The sequence below is a fragment of the Balaenoptera physalus genome (assembly GCF_965194825.1).
Source record: "Balaenoptera physalus genome assembly, chromosome: 15".
In the NCBI taxonomy this organism is placed as follows: Eukaryota; Metazoa; Chordata; class Mammalia; order Artiodactyla; family Balaenopteridae; genus Balaenoptera; species Balaenoptera physalus.
Window position 1 is genome coordinate 66,556,908 of NC_138894.1, and position 14,566 is coordinate 66,571,473.

The window sequence follows — 14,566 nt, forward strand, 5'->3', positions numbered from 1 at the left end:
TCACTGTATTACAGCATAGTAGGCTATCATAGTTCATAACAATGATCCTGGCTTTTCTACCAAGGTTGAATTAGTTCAGCATAGTCTAAAAAGCCAGAGAAATATACACCATATCTTAGAAAGATTTCCATCAAAAATATTAAAATAACAAATACTCTGGTATTTATAGGACTAAGACTCAGTTATTTAAAGAAATTAATTCCCTAATAATTTAGACAGCCAAGGCTTTGTGGAAATGGGGTGTCAACTCTTCAACCTGGACACTTTGATTTGAATCATTACGTAACGTCTTTATTAGTGCTTTGTGGTTTTCCTAGATACTAATCGAATTTTACCAAGCACTTATAGAAGAACCTTCTTTTCCATTATGGTGTTGTAAGTGTTGTGTTTCTTTTGATATGTCTACAGCCAAAAAAATATAGCTATCCCCTAAAATCTCCTGGTGTTCGTCCATCAAACCCAAGACCAGGTACTATGAGACATCCCACACCTCTGCAGCAAGAGCCAAGGAAAATTAGTTATAGTAGGATCCCTGAAAGTGAAACGGAAAGTACAGCATCTGCACCAAATTCTCCAAGAACACCGTTAACACCTCCTCCTGCTTCTGGTGCTTCTAGTACCACAGATGTTTGCAGCGTATTTGACTCTGACCATTCAAGCCCTTTTCACTCAAGTAGGTGCTCAAGTTTTAAGTGCTTTAAGTAATTGTTAGTATTATGCATGCTAGAGGTAAAAAGGAATCTGTATATATATATTTTTTGTAAATTTGTAGATAAATCAAATACCATTTCAAAAGCTGTTATTATAGAAATATAAAATAAATTCTAAACTCCAGCAGCTTATCTGTTAGAACAGCCTTCTTTAAATGTATTATACTTTACAGATAGGCCTGGTGATGAAATTGGTAATTGAAGTCTCATTTGAGCATTTGTTTTCAATGGGTGAATTTAAAATGCATCTCTAACTTCCAGAGGAAACAAAGATAACTCCTAAAATCTGCATGGAATGTCAATCTGATACTTTAAATGCTGCCTCCAAAATTATATTTGAATACTGCTCAGTACCTGGTTTCTTTCCAACCAAACTCTGTAGTTTCTAATTTTGCAATGTATCGAATTCGAACTCCTACTTAACCCTTTTTCAGTCTACACCATCCAGCAGGTGGTATCTAGCGCCTGCTAATACACTCCTATGCTTTCAAGCCCAGCCACACAAATCTCACAGACTGCATACTGTTGCTTATCCCTTTCCTAGTTCTAAGTCAGTGCTGTCCAATAGAAATATAATGTGAACCACATGTGTAACTTTAAATGATCTTTAGCCACATTTTAAAAAAGCAAAAAGAATTAGGTGAAATTAGTTTTAGTAGTATATTTTATTTAACCCAGCATATGCAGAATGTTGTCATTTCAATATGAAATCAGTATAAAAATTTACTGAGACATTTTACAATCTCTTTTTTGGTTCTAAATCTTCAAAATGCAGTATGCGTTTTACACTTACAGCACATCTCAATTTGGACTAGCCACATTCAAATGCTTAACAACCACATGTGGCTAATGGGTGCCAAACTGTACAGCCCAGCCCTAGCCCTTTGAAGAGGCTACCTTTTATATCTAGAGCACCATGCTTCCATTAATTTTTTAATCAATTTCATGTGGAGCGTTAAAGCTCTACTAAGAACCCACAACCTTTTTTCATTTGTTCATTATCAAATCAGAGTTTGAATCCAGTCGGCTTTAACCCTCTCACAACCATTTCCACATGCTCTCCCCATTGGCTGTCCTAGCTCAGTGTACAGTTCAAGTTCTGCCCTAATATTTGATGTTATAGAATCCAATAGTGAGAGGCAGCATGACATTATTATTCGGGAGGAGGTTGAGAAGCACTGACGTAGGAGTTAGGAATCCTAGTTTGTCATCCCAGTCTGCTAGTGAGCTTTCTGATTTTTCCATAAAATACTTTTTCTGTGCCTTCTGGGGATTAAACTAGATTTTTAAGATTTCTTCCAACTCAGAGAATCTAACTTAAAAAAAATATATTCTTTGGAGGTATATTATTTTGAGATTTGGTCCAGAATTCTGTTTATTTATTCCCGTGTTGTATATATATTTGTAGTTACCCAGCGGTTTGTCTTATCTTTTTACCACCTAAAGTGTATTTGTTTTAAGAATTACCACACCTTGGCCTTGTTTGGCTACTGAGGATTATGAAGTCATGTTATGCACGTAGTAGGCTATCAGATATTTTTTATAAGTTCAAATAAACACCAGGTTAAAAAAATTCCCATTTATTTTCCCCAACTTGTCAGCCTCCTAAATTAAGTAATAAAATAAAACCAGCACTTTTCACAGTATACCTGACTTAAAATCCTTGTTTATTGTGACTCATTTAACTTTTTGAAGGGTGTTTTTCCAAGAGCAGTTGGCTGTGATCTATATTATAAAGTTCCCATGAGTGAATTATTGAAATCACATGAAGGTCATCAATTGCGAATTCTATTTCTCTTAGTTTAAGTAGCTAAAAATGGAAGATGTAGAGAAACCGGAGATAAGCCTACTACATTCCCTACTAGTGCTAAATCTTTAAATTATTAGTCAAACAGGGAAAAGGGAATCATTTTGGAATGCAGTGCTCTGGATCAGTGCTTTGTCATATGTGACAGTGGAAGAATATTAACTAAAAATAGCTAGACAAGTGGAGAAACCTTAGGCTTTGTAATCTTAGCCCTGAAGATTTTTTCAATTTCTCTTCCTTTGTGAAAAAGAAAACCCCTATTACTACTCCCTTTGTTCTTAGTAAAAATTGAAAATAACTGATTTTGAAATTAAGTAAGCCAGTATAATATAAAACCATCTGTATGCTCAGTTAGTCCCTTACTTAAAGTTCATTAGTGGTCTATGTATATTAAAGGTCCTCATCTGCTTTTGACCCCCACTCTGCTTAACAGATCTGCTAGTGTTATGGGGCGGCAGGGGGGGTGGGGGGTCACCGGCACGTCCAACCTGGTACTCACTGTGTTGCCACTAGAGTGAATACCTACTTCCTTGCTTCCCTCAGGGCCTGGCAGGAAAGAGCTGCTGTACCTACATTCTTCAGTCATCTGAACATATTCCACTCCATACAAAGAGGCAAAAAGTGGCATTGCTTACGTTTTTCAAAAGGCAGAGTTTGACTAGAATTTTTGATCAGTTATAGTAGTTCTTTTTTTGCTTCTTATAGTTTTTTTTCCAAAAAATAACTTACTTTAAAAACAAAGATTAATTTTTTCAGCCAGTATCTGTTGCATATCTCATTTCTTGCTAAGCAGTGACACACCTTTTCTGTTAGGGCTTGCAATCTTACTGAGATGTTAAAAAAATAATCATAGTACAAAGAAAATCATAGTTAAATGCTTAACCATTGTTAAGTGCTTGATTCTGTTTGTACTATGATTTTTTTTCATCTCTCAGTAAGATTGCAGGCTTCACCAGAGAAGATGTATAAGTGCTAATTTATTAGCAAAATGCTAAATGAGTGGCAAAGACATTAATGCTGTAGAAGTTTACACAAAGATGACCACAGAGTGGGCACGAATGGTCATGGAAAGCTTTGTGGTGAAGACAGAGAGGGAAGGAAACTGGCCACCTACCTACTGCTGCTACATACATCCTCACATTCAGAACCCTGCTCCACACCTTACCCTGGCCAGGTCCACCTCTGAGGTGATGATGACAGTGGCCGGGTAAAGGGGAGAGACCACCCAGCTTTGCACCTGTGGCTATAGCATTGAGGGAGGAGGATGAAGTGCTCTTGGTACCTTCCTGTTTGAAGGTTGCCTGGTCATAAAAGGAAGCCATAGGTCTGGCCTGGTCTGTGTGCTGCAGATGAGCTTTAGCCCTATCCCTTAGTAGGGAAAGCTTTAGCAAGAAAAAATGTATTCCAGGCATTTGAAGCTGGAATGCAAGGCTTTTCTTCAGAGAAGATTATTATAAGTGATTAGTTTCTGATTTCATACACTTGCATTTAACAGGCTATTGTGAGTTTAAGAAGTTATTCATGATTTATATAATTTTTTTCTATAGGAAAATGCTTATTCCTATTCCAAGAATGACTCAATTATAAATTGGAGATTATTTTCAACAGTGGTTTCAACCCTGGTTGGACATTACAATCCCCTGGGGAGCTTTAAAAAATACCTATATGTCCAGCCCATGCTTGAGTTAGACTGGCATTGGCACGTGGGCATCAGTATTTTTTAAAAGCTCCCTAGCAGGGTCTAATGTGCAGCCCCAATGGAGAACCACTGATCTGTTGTTTGGGATTTGTATTTAACAAATTGATACTACTTTTTGATTAATTGGGTTTCACTCCTAAGTCATTATCAATAAATTTGTTCAGTACCTAGCTGACAAGAATTCCTAGTATATATTTCTTGATATATATATAATGTTTAATTCTGAGAGTTTTTAAATAGCATTTTCCAGGCAGTAAGACCAAGCAATCAGTTTGAAGTGACAAATCAGAAAAGTGCCCCAAGTTTACACATGAATCTAAGCCTGTGCTATATATAAATATGATCAAAGCCAAGTCTACATCTGCGTGCACAAGTGTGTATGCATAGGTGTAATCATTCTTTCTAAAAGCCTGCAGTTGGTAACTGTCATGAGCTTTGTCTTTTGATTTTATTCCTGTATTGTACTAAGTATACGACCATGTTCTTGAGGCTTATCTCCAGAAGGCATATTTATTTCCTTTCCAAGAAAAGTGGAAAATACATAAGTAGTAAACACTAGAGCAGATACTCCTTTTAACCCCTATTATGTTAGTGAAGAGAATCTAATTTTTAGTAAACAGAATCTGACACAGTAGCAGCATTATTTAATATCAAAGTGTAAAAATGAATTTTAATCTTTTGAGATCTAACTTATTAGAATTAGCTGGATTGCTACCCATAGTAACCATAGCCTCCAAATAAATATCAGTACATATGGAAAGGAGGTAATAGGATAGATTATTTGAAATTGGAGCTGTCTGGGAAATAAGAACACTGTATCTGTATAAGCGATCAAATTAATAATTCCGCCCACTGAACCTGGGACGTAAAATTATCCTCATTCTGAGCAAAGAAGCTAAAAAAACAACAGCCCTAATTATGTGAGTGATTGCCTATTGTGCAAAAATGAGAGAAACCTGAATTTTTAAAAATCAGCTCAGTCTAGTGCTATAGGTATTGCTTTAGTCTCTTGGATATTATCTGTTCAGTATGTTGGTAATATGAGGCAGTGTAACCTAAACATCTGTGTTGATTTAGAAGCAGTATAGATCTTCTAGCCTTTGTCTCAGTTTTTTTACTTTAATGCTCTTGGGGCTAGTGTTGTTGAAATTAGACATTCAAAAATTATCAGAGAGTTTCCTATATAAAATGTGTCTATAAGCACCAAAACTGTTTAATGATTTTTTTAAGTGTTTAAAAATATAGAAGGAAAAAAGCTATATCACTTTCAAGCTTGTTTGTAATATCCAAAGCTGTAGTTATTTTGTGATGAACATACGCCCCAAGAACATTTCCAAAAATATATAATAATTATAGTAGTAAGAAATTTCCTTTTATGTTTCAATTTTTGTAACATAAATTTATTATTTCCTACTTATTTTCACAAGTTTGGTTTTTCAAAATAATCCTTAGTAAATGACATATTTCTGTAGGTCCAACTGAATTCTTTGCTCACATTGGGTTTATACATTTTTTGAAAGTCTTCCTCTAATATACAGGATATTGTATATAGGTTTCTCATGAATGCTTTTCATTTAATTATTATGACATCAAGTAGTGAATCTAAAAGGAATCTTGAAAATTCCCAATGATATTAATGCAGTTTAATTCTTTATCTTTCTCAAAAGTAAGTAGTAATGAGCTTTTGCTAAACTGTTCTACCATTCTTTAAAACTAGAATGACAAAATAACATTTCTATCATAAATAAATTTTTACAGATGAGTTTGAATATATCAATGAAAGAAAAAATATATACTTTTTCTTGTTTCCTTTCACAGGCAGCGATACCGTCTTTATCCAAGTTACACTGCCCCATGGCCCAAGTTAGTATATTTGGTTTAAGACTCATAATTTTCGCTTTGGCTTTATAGATTAAACCAAATGTAACCTTTCCTGCTAAAACTCTTCTTGGGTCTGGCAGTATTGGTACCTTGCTTTGCAGCATCTTAGAAGTGAGGCCTTCACTTGTGCTATCTTTTGATCATAAATGATTTGCTTAAACTTACATATTTTTCATGCTTTTTGTAAAATCTTTTTTCTCTTTTGAAAGAACATTATTATATGGGTGGCTTCCACATTTAACCATTTCTCATTTCCAACTCTGGAGTTCTAAACATATTTTAATGCTCAACTTTTAAAAAAAAGCAAGAGCATGCATGCGCATATGAGAATGTTGGCAGCTACGTGCAGTGTCTAAGTCACAAAATATACTCAGCCTGGGAACGGCACAGATTGTAGGCAAATGACTATTATTTGACTTTAGAACAGCTATCTTATCATTGTACCTATCTGTATTATATAATCTAAATATTCATCACTGATAAGCAAAATAAAGTTCCAATGTAGGTATTTGCTTTTAATTTTAAAGTAAACTAACAATTCACCAAACTGTTCTATAAATTTTAAGCTAATAGATTGTTTTTTGTTGTTCTTCATACAAATGATTTCAGAATGTGTACAGTGGAAAATATTCTTATAAGCTAAATTAACTTACATAGTCTCTTAAGAAAAAAGGTAGGTGATCAAAATGTTGTTCATTTAAATAATATCAATACACAAAGTACTCTTTTTAAGTTCTATATTGTTATAACATTTAATTGGCAAAATAAAAACTGTCAATGTTTAAAGGAGAAAAAGAAGCTGCCAAATATAATTTTGAACGACCATTTAAGTGTTTTTTCATATCTTTTTCATTGTGCTGATAAACTAGTTAACAACTTATATAAATGTTTTTCAAAGTGTAATTATTTATATGCCTATATTAAGTCCTTGTCATTATAAATGTCTGTAAGATATGTTACAGTTAGAGGCTTTACTTATTACCTTTTTGGTGCCAGTTTATCAACTTATTCCTAAATCAGGTTCACCAGATTCTAGCGTAATTTCTGTTTTTATTATCAGCACTGCCTCAGTCATCTTAAATACCTCCATCACAATGAAAATTTTTCGATTAGAGTATGATGAACCTGACTTTGCTTTCCTGCCAAGGAGAACAATATCTAAGCACACTGAGGAGAGACCCCTCCCCCAGACACTAGATTCTCTCCCTGGCACCCTTTGAGGGGATTGCTGGGAGAGACACTGGAGAGAGTGGTTAAGATCAGAAACTATCCCCAAGGACTATCCAGTGAAGGCAAGAAAATTCTGTACTAATAAAGTCAGAGGAAAAAATGAGCCCATCAACAAAGCTTAACAAAAATTACCATTCCAAAGGTTTTTAATAGTTTGCTGTCTCTCCCAGAAATCTGAGACTCAGATCCAAATAAAAAATTCCAGTAATAGATTAACAGTGGGAATGTTATTTTGTTCAAGAAACATAATAACAGAATATCTTAGGCAGCTTTTTTTCTGAAAATTCTGCTAAGAAATTTCTGCATGCTTTTATAGCAGTTTGCTTTAATAAAGGAAATACTATTGGTTGTTGAGTTATTGAACTGCTTTTGATACTTCTGTACATTTCTTTTAATAAATATAAGCAGTTTCCAAGTCTTTTCAGGATTGATAGATGAAATAGAATTCCTGTGAACTTTTCAAAAAATTTAACATCCTACAGGATCTGCTTCAGTATCATCTATAAGTTTAACCAAGAGCACTGATGAAGTGCCTGTCCCCCCTCCTGTTCCTCCACGAAGACGACCAGAATCTGCCCCAGCGGAATCTTCGCCATCTAAGGTAAAGTAGAAAATCTTGTTATCTGGAAACTGGAATCATTACAGTTACATTATAATCAATTGCTTGTGTCTGGTTTAGTTCTAACTGAATTAGGTTAATACTCAGAGTATTTGGGCTTAATAGAGTTTAAACAAGGATTAAGTATGGATTTACGATGCAGTAATGTTTATTTCCTTTCTTCTGAAAGCAGTTTTTTGGTAGGTTTTCAAAACCCTTGTAAATCTAAACTATGGGTACTGTCAAGAAAAAAGTTTAACCTATAATGTAAGAGTAATGCAGTCTCAAGCAGTTCTTTAAAAGATACAAGAGAGAGAAGGAAAGAGGTCTGAAGCTTTATATGAAAGCACATTTTAAATGAAATGGTATCTTAGTGCTAAATATTACCTATCTGAGCCCTTAATAGGTGAATGTGACATGCTTTTAAGTGGGATTTTCATGAAAATTCTGGGTCAGAAGAGACCTTAAAGGCTAATAGCTATTTTTTCTACCTCTTTGAATTTCTTTTTTTGCCAGTTATTAACGTGATTCAGTGTTCTCAAAGTGTCCAGAGAGCAGAGCACCTGGGCAAGTCAAGACACTCTTTGCAGAATAGCATGAAATGTTAATATAGTAAGTTTAAAACTGTAAAGTTGACAGGTAATTTATGTTAAATGGAAATGATCTTATATTAGATTCAATAATAGGTAAGCAGTAGCAAATAACAAAATTTTGAGAAAAATAAAAACTTAACACTGAGGGAAAAATAATTTTTTTAATGAATGAACTGCCGTAACCTCCAATTTAAAACATGGCAAAACGACCTGATCCACATCTAGGGTTCTTCCAATAGCATATTTGAAAACCCCAGCTTAATTCTTAATATATTCATGGTGCTACATAAATTAAATTATTAATAAATGTCTTTTTTTTTCCCATTTATGTTAGATCATGTCTAAGCATTTGGACAGCCCCCCAGCAATTCCTCCTAGGCAACCCACATCAAAAGCCTATTCACCACGATATTCAGTATCAGACCGGACCTCTATATCAGATCCTCCTGAAAGCCCTCCCTTATTACCTCCACGAGAACCTGTGAGGACACCTGATGTTTTCTCAAGCTCACCACTACATCTCCAACCTCCCCCTTTGGGCAAAAAAAGTGACCATAGTAATGCCTTCTTCCCAAACAGCCCTTCCCCCTTTACACCACCTCCGCCTCAAACACCTTCTCCTCACGGCACAAGAAGGCATCTGCCATCACCACCACTGACACAAGAAGTGGACCTTCATTCCATTGCTGGGCCGCCTGTTCCTCCACGACAAAGCACTTCTCAACATATCCCTAAACTCCCTCCGAAAACTTACAAAAGGGAGCATACACACCCATCCATGCACAGAGACGGACCACCGCTGTTGGAGAACGCCCATTCGTCCTGAGTCCTCTACACCGGGAGGTACATTGTCCTGGCCCCAAATCCATTGCTGGCAATGGATGCACTGAACGTGCCAGCACTGAGGAGTTAAAATGAGAACTCCAAACACTAACGACTCTACTTCAAGATGCAGTATAAGACAATGAATTTTAACCTAGATGTAATTATAAAGTGAAAATGGTGTTCGTTTAGAATACGGAAAGACTGATCTAGAGGAAGTGGACAACTGATTGCACCTGAAAATCAAGTAAAGGGAACTTTTTCCAGCCAGTAGGCAGGAGTCCTCTTTTTGTGAAGTGATGTTTATCATTAAAGGGATGAAAAACACAGTCTAGTGTCCAGCAGGCCCACATGATGACAGTTTTTGTAATTCAAAATATTATGCACTTTTTAAAAAGAAATCTTAAACAGGGATCTTCAAATCCTCCTTTGTTTTCCTTTGCTTTTATTTGTCCTACTTTAGAATATTTTCTTAAAAATCATTCAGAGGACTGTGAGGAAAGGCTGTGGTACCTGACCTTGTTGGAATCAAGGCCCAGCACTGTACTACAGTCCTGTTTACAGATTATTACAGTGAATTGAATGGGTACCGAGGCTTCACCAAAGAGGTACTTTTTTTTTTTTTTTTTTAAGAATAATTATACCGGTTTTAAGAGCATTCCCCTACCCACCCTCCCTACACAAACAAAATGTGGTGGTGTTGCCTTCAAACAAGAGAAGTTTTGTGTCATTAACAACGACAGAAGAACTTTTAAAACAATGTAACTGTCAAGTATATGATTTACATTTAGGAGACTGTTAATCTATGCTAGATTGTCCTTTTCCCCCCTTTTCCCACAGAAGTTTACTGGTAACCCATGTCATGGCTTGTCGCTGCCCCTCTAACCACACTATGGAAACGCGGTCACCCAGTGTGAAAGGAGTCCTTGCTGGGTATCGCTGACACCGTTCATGTTTTACTAATAGTTGAGTGATCAGCATATCTAGAATTACCTTGCATTGCCTAAATCATGTGTATATAGTGAATGTTATATAATATACCTGGCAGGTCTGTTTTAATTTAATTGAATAAAGATACAAATACTTTGTTTGGCTGGCATATATTAAATTATTATATGAGAAAATGGTTGATTCTTATTTCTTTCAGTTGAAACACACACACAAACACTAAGCATAAAAGCACGTATTGTGGTACGCCTTGGTTTCTAGTTCTGGATGTATGTATTCATCTTAAAGAATGATCTAAAGTTGCAGTTTGGCATGTAGGAAAATATTTGGTTAGAATAGGATGGGTATCTTTTTAAGCAGAGCTTTGTAAGATTTTTAATTTCCTAGGTAACATGTGTACAGTCTGTTAAAGTTTATATTAAACATTCTACCTTGCTTGAGGTCTTTGCTGTTTCGGAACTATTCGTAATAGAACATCTACCTACATCATTAATATCATAATATGGATTATTCATTAAGCCTATGTACTGATCTTCTGAGTCTAACAAATACTGTGATTGAAATGCATGCAACTTGTTGAAGAGAAAAAGTGTTATTAATCTCCACTATAGTATCTGTGAAGTGTGCAGTATTCCATCCTTAGAGAGTCCTCAGTTCATCAGTATATGCATGTGTCCTCTGAATAATGAAGCAACATTTCAGCAATTCTGTTAACCATGCCATTAGAGACATTTTTAGAAGTGCTGCATCATGGTGGAAACCTAGTACTTTAATAATTTTCTGTGATATTTATTAGAGCATTAAATGTACATCACAGTAGTACAATATATAGTCCTTTAAGACCAGAGTGTTGGTTGCATCATCATTAAGCAGTCCATCCTGTCATATACTTTATTTATTTGTTAGAGTTGAATTATTTTTTTCTAATATTTGTACCATTCCTATTATGGTAGTCACTTTTCTCTTTGTAAAATGTCTCCTTTTAAAAGTCTCCCCCCAAATTAATTTCAGATCTCCTCTTGTATGCAAAGTGTCCATAAGACCATTCATTCAACAAGTATTTATCTAAGCCTACTTACTAGTGCTGCTACAATTAATCATAATACACATTCCAGAATTTCCATGACTTTTTATTAGACCAGCCGCATCGTCCCTAGGATTTCCCTTTATATGTCTTATGTGCACTTCTCTTTTTAATTACCCCAGCCCCACTCCAAATGAGAACCTGAGAAAAGTCCCATTGGAGCCCATTCAGTATCTCTCTGGCCAGTGTGTTAGTCTTCAACAAGGTAATAACCTCTTTTCAACCTGCCTGATTGTATAAAGAAAAAAAACTCAGATTTGAAGTTCTAATCATACTTCTCCCAAAGGGAAGCATTCTTCTACCCTCGTGGTTCTAGGCGACCGCTTCACTGTGCATCAGCTTTACATGCATTGTGGATAGAGGATATTTTTATTCTGAAGTGTAAAATTTGGGTAAAAATATTTTCTGCAGTGGTAACTGATCAGAAAAATTCCAGTTGGATGCCCTTAAATGGAGTTGAGAAAACTGTATCCTTGCCTTCTTCACATGTGAAACATTAGCTAGCTGGCAAACTTATTCTTTGTAGTAACTAAAATTTCCAGGGACAGGAAGTGGCTGAGAAGACAAATGCATCACCACAAAATTCTGCTTTTGAATTCAGGACATTACAAGACAGTCAATGCAGCGTGACTTTTCCTAAATCACGGTCCAAAATATGGAACGTTTCTTTTAGAAATGGAAGTGCTCTTAGATGTTTCATTATCTTTGGATCACAAAATGAAGAAAATATTTCAAGGTTGAATTTACCTAAATGGGCTGATAACAATATAATAGAAAGGGAGGCTTTTCACATCTAAGTACTTTTAAAAACAGGAAAAGATAAGTATATGTTTCTAAATTTATTGAAAGACAGGTTATTTACTCTTCCCAGATATCCAAATGTATTTTAAGACTACAAATTATCAGGAAATGTACAAATGTCAAAAGTTTGCTTAACTAAAGGTTGTTGGGTATTAAATTATGTGTTTAGTAGGTTACTGTGCTCTAACAACTCAAGAATGTTTTAATGTATCTGAATTTAGCAAGGAGCATGCCACGCTAATTATACTCCAATTAACAGAACAGTGTAGTGAACCAGTACTATTTCAGTTGGAGGCTATATTATGGTTCTGAATTCCTTAATGTGTTTTTTCGTACATCAAAAATCACCCAAACCAAAAATTAGTTGGTATCTATGATCACAATCTTGTCTTAATTCTCAAATTTAGCTCACATTAGTCATGTACCTCATCATTTGTCCTTTCATGACAGCTTAAATTCAGAGTTTTAAGTGGCTCAGCAAAACAGATAATGGAAATGGGGGGAGGTGTCTCAATTTATTAGTGTTATACATATTGAGGAAAACCTTTTTTTTTCCCTCCAGATTCAGAAAGAAAAATTTAACCATTTATTTCTCGGTATTCTGCTGCTATAGGTAGGTTCACTTATTCTTTTAACCTATATTGTATGACTGTCGTACAAGTGTAGGTCCTATTGTGTTGCACATAAATCTTTACCAGTAAAATAAGCGTCACAGGGTTAATACCAGTTTGTCTGAAAGAATTATGCAGTAAAATTATTTATAAGGGAAAGTGATGACTTAGTTTATTTATTCAGTATTTTTCTTTTGAAACATCTCATTACTTTTAAAATCATTTCAAAATTCCTTATACATGAGCCAATGAAATATTTTGAGCGCTAGTTGAGAAAAGCATGAAGTCTATGATAAATCTAAACAAAAGCACTTGTAACTTGTTTTGTAAATTTCATGCCTTATTTTCCATTTTTGACACCATAAAGTGCATTTTCTGTCAACTGTGAGCAAATTTCCCTTTTGCCTTTAATGAAAATAGTGCATTAAGTAGCCAATTGCTGCAAAATTATAAAGCAAGTTAGCTAAAGGTGGATCACATTGGACTACCACTCAAAGAAACAAGATGCATAGTGGATGGAAGTCACATGTGGTGTGGCTTTATAGGGAGAGTGCACCTGTGCCAGATGCATGCCACTTTCCGTAGCTGCCAAATGTGCCTTTAATTAAGAACATCTCTGATTTTTTTCTTCAGATCAAGTCAGCATTTGGGGGCGGGATCAGGGCAGGGGACTTTGGGGTGCAAATATCTGGTGAAACACACCAGAGAAGAAGCCTTTGTTTGTCCAAGTGACACGAATAATTTCAGTTGAAACGTGTTTATGTATATATATGTGTATTTGCCTTTGTTTAGTAGCACGGTTATTTGCTAAAATAATTGTCCAAAAAATTGCTGTCAGTCTTACTTTGATGTAAAAACAAAGTTTGGTCTATACATCTAATATGGCCTTTGTACCTAACCATGTTCGTAGGTAATCTTTGTACTCTGTGTGCAGCAGTATTTGGTTTGCATTTAAAGTGAAAATAACGGCTGTTATTTTTCTGGCATTACTAAGACAAACCGAAAAATAATAAAAAAAAAAATGCCTTACATAGCCCACAAGTGTATTATTTTTGCATGTATTTATTTTAGAAGGCAATATTTTAATGTCATTAGTGATTCTCATTTTAGTTCATACTTTCCATAGAAATAGTTTGCTCTTAATCATGGTCTTGCTTTGGAGGCGCTTCTTCCTGTATCACAGTATTATAAAAGAAGTTGAATACTTCCTTCTGTATCAAGCTCTATGATTGTAGTGAGTGGGAGGCCCTTGGGATGAAAATTAGTACTTTAGTGACCTTGGGTGTCACCTGGATGAAGCTGCAGAGGAGGGCTGAGGCATTTGTATTCCATAAAAGTTTTAAGATACCACAGTTCCTCGACAGGCAGGTTTTGCTGAGACCTGCTGGAACATGGCAGCCTGACATTCAGCAGTTCTTTCTAGGTTTGGCATAGAAAGATACAGCTTACAGTTGTACACTGTAAAGAATTATGCAAATACGAGGTCATTCATGGTGAACTACAGAATGTGAAAACTGATGAATCCTCAAGAGATCTAATACCCTTATTTTAAAATTGAAGTGAGATGACTTAGCCAACATCATGTGACAGTCAGTGATTGAGACCACTGACTCAACTTTGATTCCTGGTATTTGGAGGACTGCTTTCAGGAATAGTCAAAATTCATTGTTGTGTTTTTTTTTTTTTCACCCCTGGTTTAAAGACACAAAATCATCAGTTTGTACAAATTCCATTTGTAGGCCACTGTGAAATCCAAGTATGTATTATTAAGTATATTCTAGA

The 14,566-nt window shown here is 35.3% G+C and overlaps 1 protein-coding gene across 2 annotated transcripts in view; it reads left to right on the plus strand.

Annotated features, from left to right (window-relative positions):
• Window positions 1–10,426, plus strand: part of SOS1 (SOS Ras/Rac guanine nucleotide exchange factor 1) — a 148,325-nt gene extending 137,899 nt beyond the window's left edge. The window contains exons 20-23 of one of the 2 annotated variants that reach the window (XM_082427659.1): window positions 409–673; window positions 6,035–6,079; window positions 7,810–7,928; window positions 8,853–10,426. In XM_082427659.1, the coding sequence (XP_082283785.1) occupies window positions 409–673; window positions 6,035–6,079; window positions 7,810–7,928; window positions 8,853–9,344 (921 nt within the window). In that variant the 3' untranslated portion in view covers window positions 9,345–10,426. The remainder of the gene's footprint in view (window positions 1–408; window positions 674–6,034; window positions 6,080–7,809; window positions 7,929–8,852) is intronic. The other variant, XM_082427660.1, reaches the window with a different exon arrangement.
• Window positions 10,427–14,566: the final 4,140 nt, after the last annotated feature.